Source organism: Echiichthys vipera, assembly GCF_963691815.1.
Source record: "Echiichthys vipera genome assembly, chromosome: 13".
NCBI classification, from domain to species: domain Eukaryota; kingdom Metazoa; phylum Chordata; class Actinopteri; order Perciformes; family Trachinidae; genus Echiichthys; species Echiichthys vipera.
The window spans coordinates 5,111,484-5,129,035 of NC_139838.1; the positions used below are offsets into that span (position 1 = coordinate 5,111,484).

The 17,552-nt window shown below is 43.6% G+C and overlaps 1 protein-coding gene across 1 annotated transcript in view; it reads right to left on the bottom strand.

The window, feature by feature from the left end:
* The window catches only part of eepd1 (endonuclease/exonuclease/phosphatase family domain containing 1), a 35,618-nt gene extending 19,303 nt beyond the window's left edge, over positions 1 to 16,315 (bottom strand). Inside the window, exons 1-2 of the mRNA XM_083925136.1 lie at positions 16,092 to 16,315; positions 15,047 to 15,975 (exon numbers count right to left, since the gene is read on the bottom strand). Coding sequence (XP_083781262.1) covers positions 15,047 to 15,894 — 848 coding nt within the window. The 5' untranslated portion in view covers positions 15,895 to 15,975; positions 16,092 to 16,315. The remainder of the gene's footprint in view (positions 1 to 15,046; positions 15,976 to 16,091) is intronic.
* Positions 16,316 to 17,552: the final 1,237 nt, after the last annotated feature.

Sequence of the window (17,552 nt, forward strand, 5' to 3'; positions counted from 1 at the left end):
AGGAGCTCTGTTACCACTCCAGACTGACTCACATCCACTTGGCTGAGTGCTCCACTGAAGCTCAGGGACCAGCACCAGCATCATATGTAATATAATCAGTCAGCAATTGTGAGGGAGAAAATAGATGAGTTACAACACAAATTCTCAACATGGTTGTACACGTCATGCTGCAAAGGCTGCGGAGGGCCACGAGGAGAGCACTTTCTGCACTGACGTGGTGGTGGACTGACCCCCTTGCAGTATTCAGGTCATACAGGAAACATGGCAGAGACTTCCCTACCTCAGAGTATCATTCACCTCGTGTTGCTGTTTTTTTTAGAATGCCCAGACCATTCTATAAGCGCTGCGTGTCAACACGTCATTTAAAGGGATAGTTTGGATTTGTCTGCGGTGTGGTTGTATGAGGTACTTATCCATAGTCTGTGTGTTACGTACAGTAGGTGGATGTTGACACGCTTAGACTAATGAAAAAACTGAGAGCAACATAAAGGGGTAAAAATACATATCTGTCTAGGTGTCTAAAATAGGTTTAGATGCTGCCCCGTCCACAGCAGTACATTCTTTAGCTTTCATGTCGGTACTCGTGCCTGCTTCACCAAACTGGCGGTGTGCCGACAGCCATCTATCGTTTTCAACCTATATTCAATTGAACACACTACAATGACAATATATTTAATGTTCAAACTGAACTTTATTGTTTTTTTGCAAATATTTGCTCATTTTGAATTTGATGGCTGCAACACGTTCCAAAATAGCTGGGACAGGGGCAACAAAAGACTGGGGAAGTTGAGGAATTCTCAAAAAACATTTTTCAGACATCTCTTTTATATATGCCAGAGCATTTAAATCAGAAAAGAAACATGGTAATTAAATAGAGGAGACAGACACGCATCTCCACCTCCCCCTTTGATCCTGTGTGTGTGCTCCTAATGGCATTTGCTGGTTTCCACCACACCCAAACAGCCACTTAGAGCCGAGGAGTTTCTGATGCAGAATTTAAATGCAATAAGTGGGTTTTTTTTTTTTGACAGATAATAACATTGTATGTAATTCAAGCATCATGTAGAATTTTCTAAAAAGGAAACCAATACGTTTTGTATAAACACTATTGCTGTTTAATCAAATACAAGTATTTCTCATTCTATTATTCGATAATAGAAGAATAATCTGTATCACTGTTATAATAGATAGTTGCAGCCCTAGTCGCGGTGCATTTCAGATGCACCTTTCTGCATGCATTGTTAATGCTGTTGCATTTTAATTGTGCAAATTAGCATGAAGTCAATACAATTTTCAGCTTAACAGCACAACCAAGATGTGTGCATAGTTTTGCAAACACTAACATAAATTCAGACTAGATTATCTACAGGATCCAGAAACTGGGGCTAAAAAACAGTCATATCAAAGGCAAAATGCAAATGGTACAGCATCTCTTTACATTACTCTATTTACAAATGAAGAGCACCAATAATGCTTCTTTCAGTTCTCCACTGCTTGACCATGCTGCCCCACCCGCCTGAACAGCCTCATGTTACATAACACTGAGAGCCGCAGCAGAAACTGTCGCCTTCGTAATCAGCGAGTCCACAGATCCTGTTTTCAGAACAAACAGGCCTGCAGTCACAGAGACAATACCCCCATCCTCTGCTGTAGGTGTGATCACTCTGCACCATGAAAGAAACTCTCGCTGAAACCAGGCTTCACTCCCGCTGGCTAAGATCCTGATCCCGGTTCCACTGGCAGGGATTCAAACCCAGCACGCCCTGAGCTGACCTGAGCCTCATCCGTGTCACGAAGGATAACGCTGAGTCAGTGATGCAGCTCGAGCTCTAATTGTACATCCAGGCTTTCAGAGGGCAACACAGTGTGCTGTGTCTACAGAAGATAATCCTGATGCAAACAATACTTAAGAAATGAAAACACGCACGAGTGCAAATATACAAACAAAGGTTGCATTCACTCCGTCGGTGTCACCGTGGCAACAGAGCCTATTGTCAAGGCAGTGAATCTCTGGTCCTCATATCTAGTACTGTTGTGCAGACACAAACACACCTCGATGGAGCAAAATAAAGAGTTTGCTTCAGCATTTGTCAGATTAAAGCAACTGTGAGGGCAGACACAAGGTTGCATAAGAAGTGATGAGCGGCAGCAGCAGCAGCAGCAGCAGCAGCAGCAGCAGCAGCAGCAGCAGCAGCGGAGTCGACCTTGTAAATAAATAATGCTTCTCAGGATTTTCTAGCCCTGAATGAGGTAAAGGCTCCACGCTGCAGTCCACCACACATTTAAAGAGCACTCCTCCTGCTGGGGTCTGACTGTGACTGTTTTGTTTGATCCGTTTAAGGATGACGTGGTCCTTGTTTCGGCTCTGTCACCTGTGGCCTTGTATGTGGCAGCTGTCAGGTGAAAATCATTTATATCCAACATGATATGAAAAGAATATGAACAAAGATAGCAGCGGGCTGGGTCTAACCGTGCAACCACACCAAAAGCGATGGAGGCGATGAAAGCGTCAAGCTGCCATTCATAATCAATGTAAATGATGCGACGACGCGCGATGACGCTTCGGGCGACATGATTCGAGTGATAAGAGCGATGCACTAAAGCGATGAAGCGTCCATCGCATCCATCGCCTCGTCTCGTCTGGTCAATTTTATTGATACCAATGCCAATATCGATTATCGTTTATCAGTCTGATTCTTTATCAATTCCTCGGAACGATTCCTGATCAATGTTCTGTGTGGAAAAAAAGAGTCAGTCCACACAGGTTTTCAGCATCAACACAGCTGTTTTATTATGGGAGTCTCAACACAGGGCAGATGAAATGAGAGATTATTTGAAAAGCCTTCTTTTTTATTTATGTTTTCAGGTTTTTAAAAGATAAAATCTGCACAGCCTGTCTGCATGGCACTTAATATAAGGCCATGCTTTGGACCGTTTCTTCCTCTCTGCCATGACTCCAAGTTTCCAGCAGCGTAGAGTCTAGACGCAGAGTTGGATGTCATTGTTTTGCAATGAACTGTCAGAAAATTCAACTGGAACTGGTTCTCGATTCCCATCTCTACTCAAGACAGGTTCATTATTCAGATCAAATATTCAGTTTAGCAATCTTTTGTATTCCCACTGATACATAACTCTCCTCACTCTCTCCAGTGCATCTAAGGCAATATATCTTTTGTTTCAATCCCATTGATTAAAGTGGAGTTGCATTTTTTTTTTACTCGTGACCGTGGTGAGCCTGTTTGATTTGCTGCTGCAGGAGAAAACAAGCCCAAATCAGCTTTGTTTAGCAAAAGAAACAGTGTTGGGAGCACTGTATTGGCCCGGTCGACTCCTGGCTGGCAGGGCTTGCTGGGCAATGCCCCTAACTCACTGTCCAGTGTCCACCCACAATAAAATGCTGCGCCAATGGAAATTTCCACATGAGCACCCAGCACTCTGCGTCAGCTCAGCACAGACCTCCTTTGCAGCACCCCGTCCTCATGACCTCAGCACCCACACCGGCCTCAATCTCACTGTACCTCACCTTTAGTAAATCAGGTTGTCTCAGTGAGATCCCAGCACTGAAAATGTGAACACCCAGCATGTTTGCGTGAGTGTCTCTGATAGTTCTGTCAGTCTGAAGGGATTAAAAGAGCGTGTGACGCTGCTGCCAAACTCTGTGCCTGTCTATCTCATAATCCAGTCCTACTGTACGGACCACAGATGTTGGGTACATCATCTCGACAGCTGCACCGGGCTTGCGTACGTTGCAGTCAGCGGATTTCACTTACTAAGCCTGGGAGTGACTCTGCTGTGGGTGAAATGTAGTTTGTTTTATCGAAGAATGGAAGGCAATTTGTGTGGAATTGTTTGCCCAAAACTAGTTTAACATTATTTGCCTCCTTGGTGTAATTACGGTAAACAAGTGTCATCATGTTAATGAATACAGGCAAAATAACATGCCAGCAGCATTCTTAGTGTCAGCTTGTCTCTAAAAGATATAGTTTAACATTTGAGTCAATTATTTGCTTTTTTTCCCCAAAAGTGAGATGAGAAGATCGATATCACTCTCATGGCATAGAAAGTTTTCCACTGCTTCGGGGCCTAAGCTGATTTTGTTATGCTTAATTATGCTTTTATAGGCCTAAATAAATCATCAATGGGCTCCTTCCTTTTGGATTGACTTTTGTAATCCTCTTGAATGGACTTTACTATGAGAGGAGCTGGTACAGGGGCCAGTAGGTAAGTCTTTAAAACACTCTTTTAATAAACTCTGGGTTCTCTAACTATATTGTTGACGTTTCGTGGTGTTATTTTGAGCAGTATTAGTGGTTAAAAAAAGACGTTTTAATGCCTTCACCGTACTGCCCCGAGCTAATCAGTGTTAGCCACATCCGGCTGTTAGCGGCTGTTAGGGACTCTCCCTGATATCTCCGTTAATAGTTTATAGAAGAAAAAATTGTCTCGATGGCTTATTTGATGTGTGCATGGGTCGAAAATGACCATGGGATGATTTTACACCGGAGTTACACTTTAATGTGGAGTATTCATGGCGAGCGATTAGGCTTCTTGATGACAGTTTTGAGACAGTAGGTGAGAACACATCTGACACATAATCTCCTGATGTGTGCTATATGTGTGAAGAGAAACTTCAAAATGTGTTTACACCAAATTCTGCCGACGACTGTCCACTGTTCATGTGTTAAAGTGTCAAAACAGGCAGGAGTTTAATCCCTCTTCTCACCTCAATATTGGAAAAAAGCTTATAAGCATATTGGGAGAATGTTTAAGAGTATTTCTTTAAGGAACCAACTCTTTTTTATGATCCTCCACGCCATGTTTTACAGACAGTACGGCAGGAAAAACATCGACTTTATGACAAAAAACATCTGACTGAAAAGCAGCACAAAGATACTATAATAAAACCTTTATAATTCACGCATTACCTAAAGAATGATTCATTACTTATGAGATTTGTCAAAACTATAAAACTTAACTGTGCAAATGAACCAGAACAAGACATTAATATGTTTGTTCTTGGCTCACTCTGTGTTCTCTTTGCTGCCACACCTAGGCCCCATCCTTTATGGCTTTATGATGCGTACAAGAGCCAAATGCTTTTTATTTCTGAAAGGAAGCAGACCTGACCTGCACTGACATATCATTATTAGTTTAATGCTGAAACAGTTCAATCAGAGGTGTCTTTATTACATATAGTTCGGGTCACTGAATCCAACAACATCACATTTCATCCTGTTGTGTAGTCAATAATAATGTGATTTTCAAATTTATTGTAATCATCTAAAACAGAAAAGGTCTTTGGGGGTTTATTGGAAATATTTTTTCCCTCAAGCCTCTGTGTAAGTGTGATAGTGTCCAGGGGAGCTGCAAGGCCTAGTCCAGAGAAGTTGCACGCAGAGACAAAAGCCTCTTTCACACAGAGATTCAGCAAATGATAACAATGAAGGTCCGCTGCTACTCTGGCTTTGCTTTCTTAAATTAAACCAAACAGCAGTGACATAATGCTGCCCCGGTGTGATTTCACATAGCATGTGAAAGAGCTACACTGAACACACAGCGTCTGCATCTAGTGTGTGATCTGCACCACCCAACCAACAAAAATATACATCAATTAACCACCTCAACCCGACCCACAAACTGACAAATTTATGCATTATAGTAGCACTATAGTCAGTAGAGAGAAGGTCAGAGCCGTAGTGTCTACACAAAGTGTTTGAGAGAGAGAAGAAAGGGAAGAGAAGGAAGACTATTGCATGCAATGTGTTGTAGGTTATTAATAAGTTAGGCCACTCTGAACACTGCTTTCACTACTGCAATTAGTCTTACCCTGCCGGCTGCCCCTGATACAGAGACGTTGATTCGGCTCTGGTACTAACTCTGCTGCAAGCTTACCCCCATTCAGTCTTCTGAACTATTATACAGACGGCGAGGTGGATTAAAGGCGCAGCAGTCCCACCTTGAAAAGGCTGCTTGAAAGGGGCTAAAGTAGGCATATTTGGGCTGGTAACAATTCAACGTTGCGGTGGTCTCATCTCATTCATCTTAAATGCATGTTTAATAGTTTCATATCTCAATAAACACTCGCCGCAAACAAACACTTTCACTAATGTAAGGTTGGAGACCTAATTTACCTGTTTGGCGCATAGACTATATATAAATGGACCGCTTGACAGCTCTCTGAGAGTGAAGCTAAAACATCTGGATCGCCCCTGGTGGCTGGCTGCATTATAGGTCATTAACCCCGCCCTCTTCATATTTCTATCATTTCAGGTCATTCTTTAAATGTTGATGTGTGATGTTTAAATGAAGTGTTCACTTTTCTGATAACTTTGGTTTTAATTTGTTTTGTGAGGCTATAATAACAGGGTGAAACTTCTGGAAACGACTCACTATTGGTCTCCATGGCCCGATCTCTACTGCACAGGCTCTAGTAGAAAAATTCACGACATGGCAGCGTCTGTATCCGGGTATTCTGGCTTCACTTTTGTACAGTGGGAGGAAGTGAAAACATAAAGTATCTTCCATCTTTACACTTGAGAAAATGACAACACACAAAACTAGCAGTCAGATCAGTCGTGACACTGTTCGTAGCTCTAGGTTTGGTTTATCAAAGACACTAGCAGAGTACCACAGTACATAAAATAAGCACAGCCGGAATGTCAGACAGGTTGAGCCAGCGTGTTGAACTATATACCTTTAAAAGTTACAGATATGGCTGACAATGAAAAAAAAATAAAAAATTGAAGTGTAACTCGACTGTTGTCTACCTGAAAGTGATTGTTGGTGTTGGTGTGACGTCGTGCTGATTCGGTCTATAGGCTAAGAAGCACATCTCCTCAGACAGAACCAACAAACTGGTTACCAGGATGAAACGCTCCCTGTGAACGTACACATTCACAGATTCTCTCCAGTGCTTTCACAAGTGTGTAGTTCTCAGCAGAGAATGGATGTGCTAAACAAGGAGCAGAAGCACATCTGAACAGAGTAATATGATTAACATGAGGGCGATGACAACAGCTGCCATCTGTATGCCTGTCACTCAAAGACCAGGAATATCACCAGTAACTCATTAGCATATAACTGGCTTTACACAGCAGGCTGGGCTGTAAGCCACCTCTGCTTACAACAAGAAGGAATGGTGGAGAAATGAAATATGAAAGACAGGACAGGAAGGATTTCCATCTCCTCACTGGGCCCGGATTTCAGTCAATATAATAGATTATGTTCTGTGCTACGGTACATGATTTGTCATTATTATTATGCCAAAATGGTAACTGACGTGTCAGCTACACAACTGAGTTATCAGTAAGGCAATAAAAGCTAGCACAAACCCAAAGAAAGCACTGCTATGGGACTGCTTTGGCTAACTCGATGAGGGTCTCTTCCTTTTTCACTCTGTGCTGCAGCTAACTACAGCTAGCTTTTAGTGGCATCTCTGTGTGATGTCAGCCATCCTTCCCGTATCATCACCAGCCCTGTCAGCAAGGTCAGGGGTCGACTACAGACGCAGCAGCACTCAAAACAAACACTGGTGACTTGACATTGTGATGATAAAAGAAACCTTGAGTAACCTTGTGGCTTTAAGGTCCATCTTGTTTAGGTCAGGTAACTGACCCTGATGTTCCACCTTCATGATCTAAATATAAACCCAATTTCTCCTGCATGTCTCAGTGAAGACAAATCCACCATGTTCACAGTATTCACAGTAATGAGAGGCGGCCGAACATTTTGTAGTTGAAAAAATTAACTGTTCTTTTAGCTGTTTTCTCCCCTTTCTCCTTTTCCAGCTTGTCTCTATGTTTATAAAGCAAATTTGAGAAAGCCCCAGGATACATTGGACTTTTTTGCTCTATATGCGTCTTTCCATTGAGACTAATTTTTCAAGTTTTTTTTATATTCTCATCAGACTGTTGTAAAGTAATAAAGAGTAAATACATTTTTCCAAAATGTTGAACTACTTCTTTTACTTGATCAAAGCCATGACAAAAGTCACAGCCTAGTACATGTGGCCTTGTCTGGCTAGTCCATAATGACTCATACAAAAGGAAATCAAAGAGATGACAAAAGATCTAATATTGGTGAGCCCAGCATTCTTTGGAAAGATCACTTCCTCATTGCCATCCTGTGATTCAATTTCACGTTTTAATACTTCCTGTGTGCAGTAGGTAGGTGGGATGGTAAATTGGATGAATACGAACTGTCACACTGTGTATGTTCTCCCAGTCACATTTTACAATTTGGACAGAGAGGACGGATGTTGTTTGTTGCATAAAATTCTTGCCTCACGTAGCTTGGAAATTGCACAGCACTGCAAGACACATTACACACCATGTGCATGTTTCAAAACTAAGCCAGCCAAATTATTCTCTGTGACAAGAAAACAACCAAAGACGGATGAAGCCCAAAAAACCCAAGTGAACACTCCAGAAAGAGAAATGTCCTCCTACAAACTGTCATGTAGAAAGAGAGGATCCCTGCAGTAGACACAGCTTTAAACCACTGCAGCCACATTTGCTCTAAAGCAAGCAAGTCAGCTCACATCTACAGCTTGATCCACATTAGCCCTGCTGTTAAAAGCTAGTGGTGGCTCTTTCACTTCCCTTCAGCCCGGTCTGTGAGGCTGACTAAAGGCTGGCTGATTACTAACATCAGCAGGCTGTGGTGGCAGAGCGCAGTTTGCAGCGTAACCTTTGGTAAGTGGGAGTTCATTGAACTCTAGTAGTTCTCTGGTTGTGCCTGGAGGAAAGCCAGGAAGTGTGTAAACTCAGCCTGGATCTTGTGATTGCTCAGACAAACGGAGGCCAAGCACTGCGCAAACATGCCAAATCTCCTCTGCAGCCTCCTCCTTCTCCAAAACAATGATCCCTACAATATCGCTAATAGGGTTGTTACCTACAGCTTGGGAACACAGGATGTGGGAGGCATGAGTGAGGGAAGTGGCGGAGATTTACAAGAGGGTGGGTGTGTTTGCTAGGAGATGGAAGGGGAAGGAGATATGGAGGTAGATCTATGATGGCGCCAAAGGTAATCAGGGAGTTCTTATTAAGGCACATGACAGACGCTGATCAGTCGTGTGAGGCTCTAGGATTTACCAAAGGCAGTTTGCATTGGGTGTGGTGGAGCTTATGGGTGGCTTAATAATCATGGATGGTTGCAATTTTCTTATGAAATCATACCACACCAATTATTATTATTATTTTAGAACTGACCATTCAACTGACCATTCTGTATGTCCATCAGCAAGTCTACAGCTGCCCAGAGGCGAGAAGGACTCAGTGCTTCAACGAAAGTTCACATGAATTGTCTAACAGCATCTGGCAAATAGTCAGAGTTTGAATTTCTGTCTCACTCTCTCTTTTTCATTCATCTACTTCCATCACTTTTCACGTGTTAACCTAGTGCCTAATTCTCGGAGATAGACCATGGATGCAATGTGATGCAGACAGGAAGAGCAGACTTTCCACCTACTAGAACATACTGAACCCTTAGGGGTCCTGACACACCAAGTCAGCTTCTAAGAACTAAACACTTTCCTAATGAGCATTCAATACAGCAAGACATTTCACCAGGAGGGATCCCCGTCAAATCTGTCTGGTCTCCAAACAACATGCAGTCAACAAAACAAATGCAAGAAGTGATACAGGACGCAAGACCACGCATTGGACAGGAGTTCTTTCCTTCAGAAATTGATGTCAAGAATCAAGCCAAGCTGTTTGTGCGCTGATTTGCACAAAAAGGCAAGTGTTACCACTCCCTCGCCCTGTATCTTACACTCTTTCACTACCAGAGTCAAACTCCCACGCATAACCACCACAGCAGGTTTCATAATAGTGCAGTTTCTCATTGACCCCCATGTTAAACAGGCCATTTTCACAGCATCATTAAATCTGTTTAAGGCCTGGTACCAAAAACATTATAGTCTGTATGTTTAGGTCATATCTCCATGACAACACGGAGGGGGGTGAATTATTTTGTACCAGGCTAGTTTTTATTTTACTGGAGGTTAAAGTTTATGAATAATTAGGGACGTGGCCTCTTGAGTGACAGCTAGCCTCTGGCCCTCACTTCTCCTCGGAGGTAAACGTCAGCCAGATGGACGTATCCCTCTCCCCCTATGTCACATCAATGCCCTTTTTTGGTAAGAGGAAATGAGGCGGAGTTAAAGTCTGACAAGATGGAGACTCCCGTAGGCGAGGACGATTGGATCAAAGAGAACGGACCCCGACGGGTATGCTACGTCCCTTTTTTATACAGTCTATGACTCCCATGCATTACCACCACTGTCACGGGGATACTTGGTCATCCCACACCCAACCTTGCAGAACTGAACAAAAAGGCCACTTCACGCATCGCAACCTCAATAGAACAGGACATCACACACCCACTCAATCACCTTTTCACCTGCTACCCTCTGGGTGCAGAACACTCAGGTGTAGAAGGGCTTGCTTCAGGAGAAGCCTGATCCCTGCAGCTAAAGGGGCCCTAAACAACAGGCCTCAGTGAACATGCCTAAATTAATACGGTCCACCAGTGGTGTTGTTCGTTCATGACATGTGCTGATGTGTAGTTTTGTGTAGTTTTCTATTGTGCGTCTGTCCTTTCTTAGATGTGTGTGTCAGATGGTTCAGTACTTTGAACACAAATGTCCTCTCTGAGGGACAATAAATTCTAAAGTCTGTCATTGACTTGACGTCGCTGCTGTCATTGTTTATCAAAACTATTTTCACAGGAGGATTTGGACTGTCAGAAAGGTTTAGATATTTAACCTGCTAGATTTCTCTCAGGTATCTCATCGACTCATTGGCAAGTTTCCCACATCATGTCTTTCACACACAACGAATCGTCGCTCACTTTTTGCCTCTGCTCTGATCTCAGATTTTTGTCAACAAATGGAAAATCAGGTTGATAATTGTGTAAACTCGTTATTAGACGTTCATATGAAAAGTGAAAGAAAGTCCTTGCGTAAGGAATACAAAAAGAAAACTAAAAAGAGAAGTTCAAATACCATCTTCTGCGTTTTATTATTGGAAGCTGTGCAAAAATATATAAGCATGACAGTTCAGCTTGTCAGGATTGTATGAAAATCAGGTAGAGTGACTGAAATCACAATAAGGTCTACTTGGTCTACATGTTTGTTGTTGTTTACCTGAACTCTGTACCAGTGGAGGCTGCTGGTCTTTCAAGGAGGGGAAGCTCATTTTTCCGGCCTACATCATAAATGTTTTTGTTTAGTTATATGTAAATTCTTCCCTTCAAGAAAATGATGTGTGACCTTGTCGTACCAACTAGGCGTTTTTTCCAGGGACTTCACCAGTGTCCTCTTAATGGCAGCAGAGCTAGGCTGCTTAAACGGCCTTGGCCCAGCTGGAGCTGCTGCGCCAGGCTACTGTGATGTGTGACCGCCTGTGAGTGATCGTGACTGGGGGAGAAGCTCCACAGCTGCTGCTGCTCGTTTGGGAAAGAAACCGCAGTGAGAACAGAGTCGCCAAACACAACGCCAGTTGTTTTGAACAAAGACAAAGTCTCTGGGGATCGGTAAAGTCTCCGGATCAGTTCAGAACAACGGAATGAAAAACTTGGAAAATGCTCCCGTGGATGTTTATTCTTCAAGTTCACTAATTTGCTCATTTAGCTGTCAATCAAAAAAGGATACTAACTTTACCCGCAGTAACAGCTTCAGATGTAACAACATCGTGCTGCAGGAATGCCCTGTCATGACCCAGCAGGTCAGGGCTCAACACCCAAGGAGGATACTGCACAGCTCCAGGCACTTCAACTGGCAAAGTGACAGTGAGATTGAGACGGTCTGGTCACACCCTTCTTAAGAAGTGTGTACTAGGAGCAAAGGATGATTAAAGAACATGTGAGCAGTCATGTGAGCAGAACAAAGCACAGGTCTTGTATGTCATATCCTGCTATGCTAATGAAGCTTTCAGTCAGGGTGAGCCGATCAGCTTGTTGTCAAGCAAATACATGTTGAATCCCATTGAATTAATCTAGTTATTCATTGACTGTGGGACCTGAAACTGAAACGCTGCTCTCAGAGTTTATCAGGGGGCAGATTAACCTGGATTCACAGAGGAGTGTTTTCCTGGTCTGTGCACAAATGTCATACTCAAGGAACAAAACAAAAAAAGGTTGTGGTTTTCTCTTGTATTTATTTTTTAAGTGACAGCTTGACAAAGAACAATGCTGTGAAACACAGGATCAGAGATGTTGCGTCAGACCCAAAGCTAGTCCCTGTTTGGCCCAGAAACCTATTGCTTTGATAGGGTTGGACTGTTGCCTCATGGAGAGCTTTAAATGGAAATGTAACTCTGTTTTATTATATTTATATGCCACACAGCTGCACGCTACAGACTTTATTCTCGTCATGTTTTCCCAATAATTCTTTAAGTGGTTGTAACATATTTTTGGGTTATTTCCTCATTTCAAGCTTTCAAAATAACGTTTAAAAAATACCTTGCAGTGTTCACTGTTTGCTGTTACCAGAGTGTCCCTAGATACCCTACTTACACCCTCTCCCACCCTTAGTGTCGTGTGTGTACTTGTACAGCTGTCTTTGTGAGGACCAATGACATAATCTTCCCAACAAAGTGAGGGCATTTTTGGAAAGTGAGGACATTTTTTAGGGTCCTCACTTTTTTTAAAGACCTGTTTGGGGGTTAAGACTTGGTTTTAAGGTTCAGGTCTGCATTAAGTTCAGGTAGGGTTAGGGTAAAGGTCAGGGCTAGGCATTTAGTCGTGATGGTTAGATTAGGCTAGGGAATGCATTATGTCAACGAGTGTCCTCACAAAAATAGATGTGCGAGAATGTGTGTGTCATGTCCAAGTTCTGAAGTACTGACTAGTACTTACATGACTCTTACATACTGGAATAAAACTGTCACAGGTTTTGTCAGTAAGTTTGAGGCAAATTAAAGTCCCAGTAAGCAACATTCACTGAAGCCGACACTCTGCTACGATAGAACAACATAAATCCCCCAGTTTTAGAAGAAAATCGCGCCTCTTCGTGCACCAAGAGCTTGTTATTTGTTTTGCAAAAATCGACAGCGCCCGTATCATCCTGTCCACTCAGCACAGAGCTGACTGTGCACATGCCACAGATCCCCCCTAAACCCTCGGGCATGTTACGGTATCACAGGCACACGCCTCAAGTTAGGCTAAATGACGTTAGCAGTTGCTATCTATGAGTAAGTAAGCCAGCCTACCGCTATGTAGCATGTACTCCATGGCGTTAATTGATGAGAGAAGACTCAGGCGTGTTCACAGGAATCTGGTGCACGCGCACTGACGAGCACTCGATCGGAGGGAGCGGAGGAGCTTGGCGGTAGAGGGGGAGGGGCGTGAGAGTTGTAATCATTTGAAATTCAGTCAACACGATCTGCAAGACTTGCCGACTGCAGCTTTAATGGAACGAAACTTAGGACCAGGCCCCCTGGATGCACAATATAAACCAAGACCCAGGGCCCCTCTGCCACACAGGACCACAAGACCAGGACCTTTAGGTTGTGTTGAACAGAAGTGGTGCAAATTCTTCAACACATTTACAATTCATCAAATTACCAAACCTAACTGACACATAGCGAACCTTCTGGGCCCCGGGAAATCTGAGGCTCCTCTGATAGTTTTCCAGTGTGTGACTTTGACAAAGTTGCAGCATCCCCAGTGACAGTTGCTCTCACTTTCCCACTTCCACTTATGGTGGCAAATGGTTTGCATGAATTCATGTGAACAACAAGGCTGTGAATAACTGATTAACTAATGAGACTATCATGATAAGTTGCCCACGATACAGCACAGACACCTGCACAAACTACAGTGTGAAATGAATGCAAAAACCCCGACATTTTTTATATTTTTGCCTCCATAATTTGGCTCCAGTGTATTGATAATGTATTGCAAGTGATAGGATACTTTGCTGTATCGATATTTTGAGCTGGGGCCACCACCCAACACAGTCCACAACACCAGACAGGAATGCTGTAGTGTGTGCATTTGAAACATCCAACAAGCAGTAACACACTGATCTGGCACTGATATGGCTTCTAATGACACTGGTGTCAAACAGTCAGAATGTGTGCTAAAGGGCTCTCTTTGGAGCCAAAATGCACGCTAAAGTGTCCTCTAGGAGCCAAAACGCATAGTAAAGTAACCTCTGGGATCCTAAAAATTTGTTGAAGTAACCTTTGGGAGCCAAAAAGTGTTCTCATGTGCTCTCTTCAGAGCCAAAATGCACATTATAGTGTCCTCTGGAGCCAAAACGCATAGTAAAGTAACCTCTGGGAGCCGACACGCATGCTTAAGTGCCCTCTAGGAGCCAAAAGCATGCTAAAGTAACCTTTGGGAGCCAAAATGTGTGCTAAAGTAACCTTTGGGAGCCAAAACGCACGTTAAAGTGTTCTCTTTGGCGCCAAAATGCATAGTAAAGTAACCTTTGGGAGCCAAAATGTGTGCCTAAGTGCCCTCTAGGAGCCACTTGCATGTTAAAGTGTCCTCTAGGTGCCAATTCCATAGTAAAGTAACCTCTGGGAGTCAAAATGTGTGCTAAAGTGCCCTCTTCAGTGGCGAGGATGTGCTATATGTGCCCTTATTTGCCCTTTTTGCCCCTGCCCTTCAAAAAGTCTGTGCACGCCACTGGGCCCAATATCAAAGATGGATAGCATGACATGTTTTTGGTAAAACCTTAAAGTCTGCTCAGTTCTTTAAGGGATGTGGGGGCAACGGCTCCTGAACACTGATGTGTGTCTCTAAATATTATTTTCATTTGCATTTAGAATATTGATAGAGTTGTTTGTGAGTCCTTAAATACTTTGTTCACCTGTTTATTCTATAAGTCTATAAGAAAGAATTGAAATGAGTTTGGAGCTCATTTGTATCATTCTTTAATGGCTTTCAAACCCGTGATCGTCACCTCAGCTCTGCTCTTCATCCCTCATGATAACAGGTCACGCTTGGCCTCGTGCCCCATCTGATTACGTTATTATCACCACCTCAATATAGATGTCCTAACTGATTGCAGGTCAGTTGTGGGTGTTTTACTCACTCATTCTCCAGCAGGGTCATGCACACCACCTCTTTGACCCCCGGGTTATTGGCCTTATCGCAGGAGCAGCTCTGCAGGCTCCAGGTGGCCAGGCGCACCACGGGCTTCCCGTCCCGCATGCCGGGCGGGGGCTCCACGTTGGGCCGCACAGAGAGGATCTGGGTCGGTCCTCCGGGCGGGAGGTCTAGGTCGTCGCTTCTGAGACTGAATGAAGTCGGGCTGGGGTGGGACTTGGTCGTGCAGGTCAGCCCTCCGTTGGTGTTGGTGGACGGAGCCCTGGAGCGCTCCACGAACACCTGGAAGCGGATTTTGTCCAGCAGGGAGCTGTTGATGTGGTTGACCCTCACCAGGTCTTCGATGCTTTTAAACGGGCCGTGTTCCGCCCGGTAGGCCACGATGTTCTTGGCTATTTTCTCCGTGATGCCTCGGATGCTCATGAGCTGCGCCGGGGTGGCGGTGTTGATGTTCATCCCGGTACAGGACTGGTGATCCGGATCTTTGCGCAGGGAGGACGGGGAGTGCTGGGACGAACTGGTCCTGCTGGAGACACATATTTCCAGTTTTATCACCTCCAGTTTGGTGGCCCCGATCCCGCTCACCAGAGCCAGGTCCTCCACCTTTTTAAAGCCTCCTATACAGTCCCGGTACTCCACGATATTCTGCGCAACGGTGCGGTTGACTCCCGGAAGAGTCATGAGTTCCTCCTCCGTGGCTGTGTTGATGTTCAGGCGCTCCTGGTTCACCAGGATGTGGCCGAAGTTACACGCAGCGCTGAATTTGCGCTTGCCGCAGCTGAAGTCTGTGGGGTCCTTGGGGATGGAGCGGTGGCAGCCCAGACTCCCACCCATGGCTCCGGCAACAGGTCACCGGGGCTCGGATCAGTGCAGCAGACGGGAGCAGACGGAGGGCCACGGCAGAGAGAGAAGAGGCTGAAAGACACGCATCACGGGGAGAGGAGAGGTGACAGTCACAGAGGCGCAGACACCCGGACACACACACACTCTTCCTCCATCACTCCACTGAAGAGGACAGTAATGATACCCACCACAGCAGCTGTCCTCAGTCCCGGCTACATGCTGCGTCCGTCCCACACTCCGCGTCTCCGTGCAGCTGCAGCCCGTGCGTGTGTGTGCGTGTGTGTGTCCTCAGGGGGAGATAAGAGCTGGGTAAACAGGCTGCTCTCTAAACTTTGCCCTCCAACAGTCCGCTGTGTGACTGGCCACAGGTCGGCCTCCACACACTCCTGTGACGGGGACGCGCCAGCGTTCACATCAATACAAACCATCGCTCCCAACGTGCGTCAAAGCGCACGGGTTCACACAGGCGAATACCGGAACATCTGGTGTTAGCCTTCAAAATAAGAGAACCCCAGAAAGAAGGTCAAGCACACGAGTCATTTTAAGCACACACATTAATAAATAAACATCCATCCATCCAGGGGTGCAGATCCGATTTCAGGATTTTTTTTGGCCTGTATGTAACTCACACCATGCCACCATAAATCACAACTTTATAGAGGCTCACCATATTATTTAAAAAGTTCTACACATGAAATAATTTACTGTGATTACCTTTCTTGATTAAACAGCCAACATATCACTGCTTACTGAACTGTTATATTAGTAAATCATCATTTACTGAACTGTTATATTAGTAAATCATCATTTTAACTGTTATATTAGTAAATCATCATTTACTGAACTGTGATATTAGTAAATCATCATTTTAACTGTGATATTAGTAAATCATTATTTTAACTGTTATATCAGTAAATCATCATTTTACTGAACTGTTTTATTAGTAAATCGTTTAGGTATTGTATGTGTTTTCTATTTTTTTTAGTTACATTTAAATTAATCACTTAATTTCTAATTTAACACACACGTTTTTATAAGTTGTATATATTATATCATACTATATATATTTAAGTTTTTTTTTTCATGTACACATGATTTCCCAATAAAATCTATATTTTCATTTTGTTACTTTGGTAACAGTCTGGTGCCCACAGCTGAAACCAAAAAAAGAATCACCTGTCGTTCCGGCTTTTATTTTGAAAAACCAACACTCTCCTCCGACCTGTGGAGTCAGATTCTTTTTCCGTCAGGAGCAGCTGGGGGCGTGACTCCAGGCGTGACAACGAAATGCTTTCTGTCGCTGGGGAACAGGAGCTCATGACATGCATGTGCACTTTGATAAAGGCTGGATCCAGATTTACATTTGCTTTAATTTGGATCAATAAATGATTATTCAATATCTATGCCTGGTCTTCTGATGTACTGTAATAAGACAGGATAATAGGATTTTAAAACACTCAACTGTGTTTAAAAAATAGATTATATCAACAGTCGTAGTTCAGTTTGCTCATCGGTGTGTGTAAAGGCCTTTAACAGTGTTCTGAACTGCATAATAATCTACATGAATGTTTTTCATTTAATATTTTCAAACGAAGACTGACGGACAACTTGTAACCAACCCATTATTCTGCTAATTTAAATCCTGATTG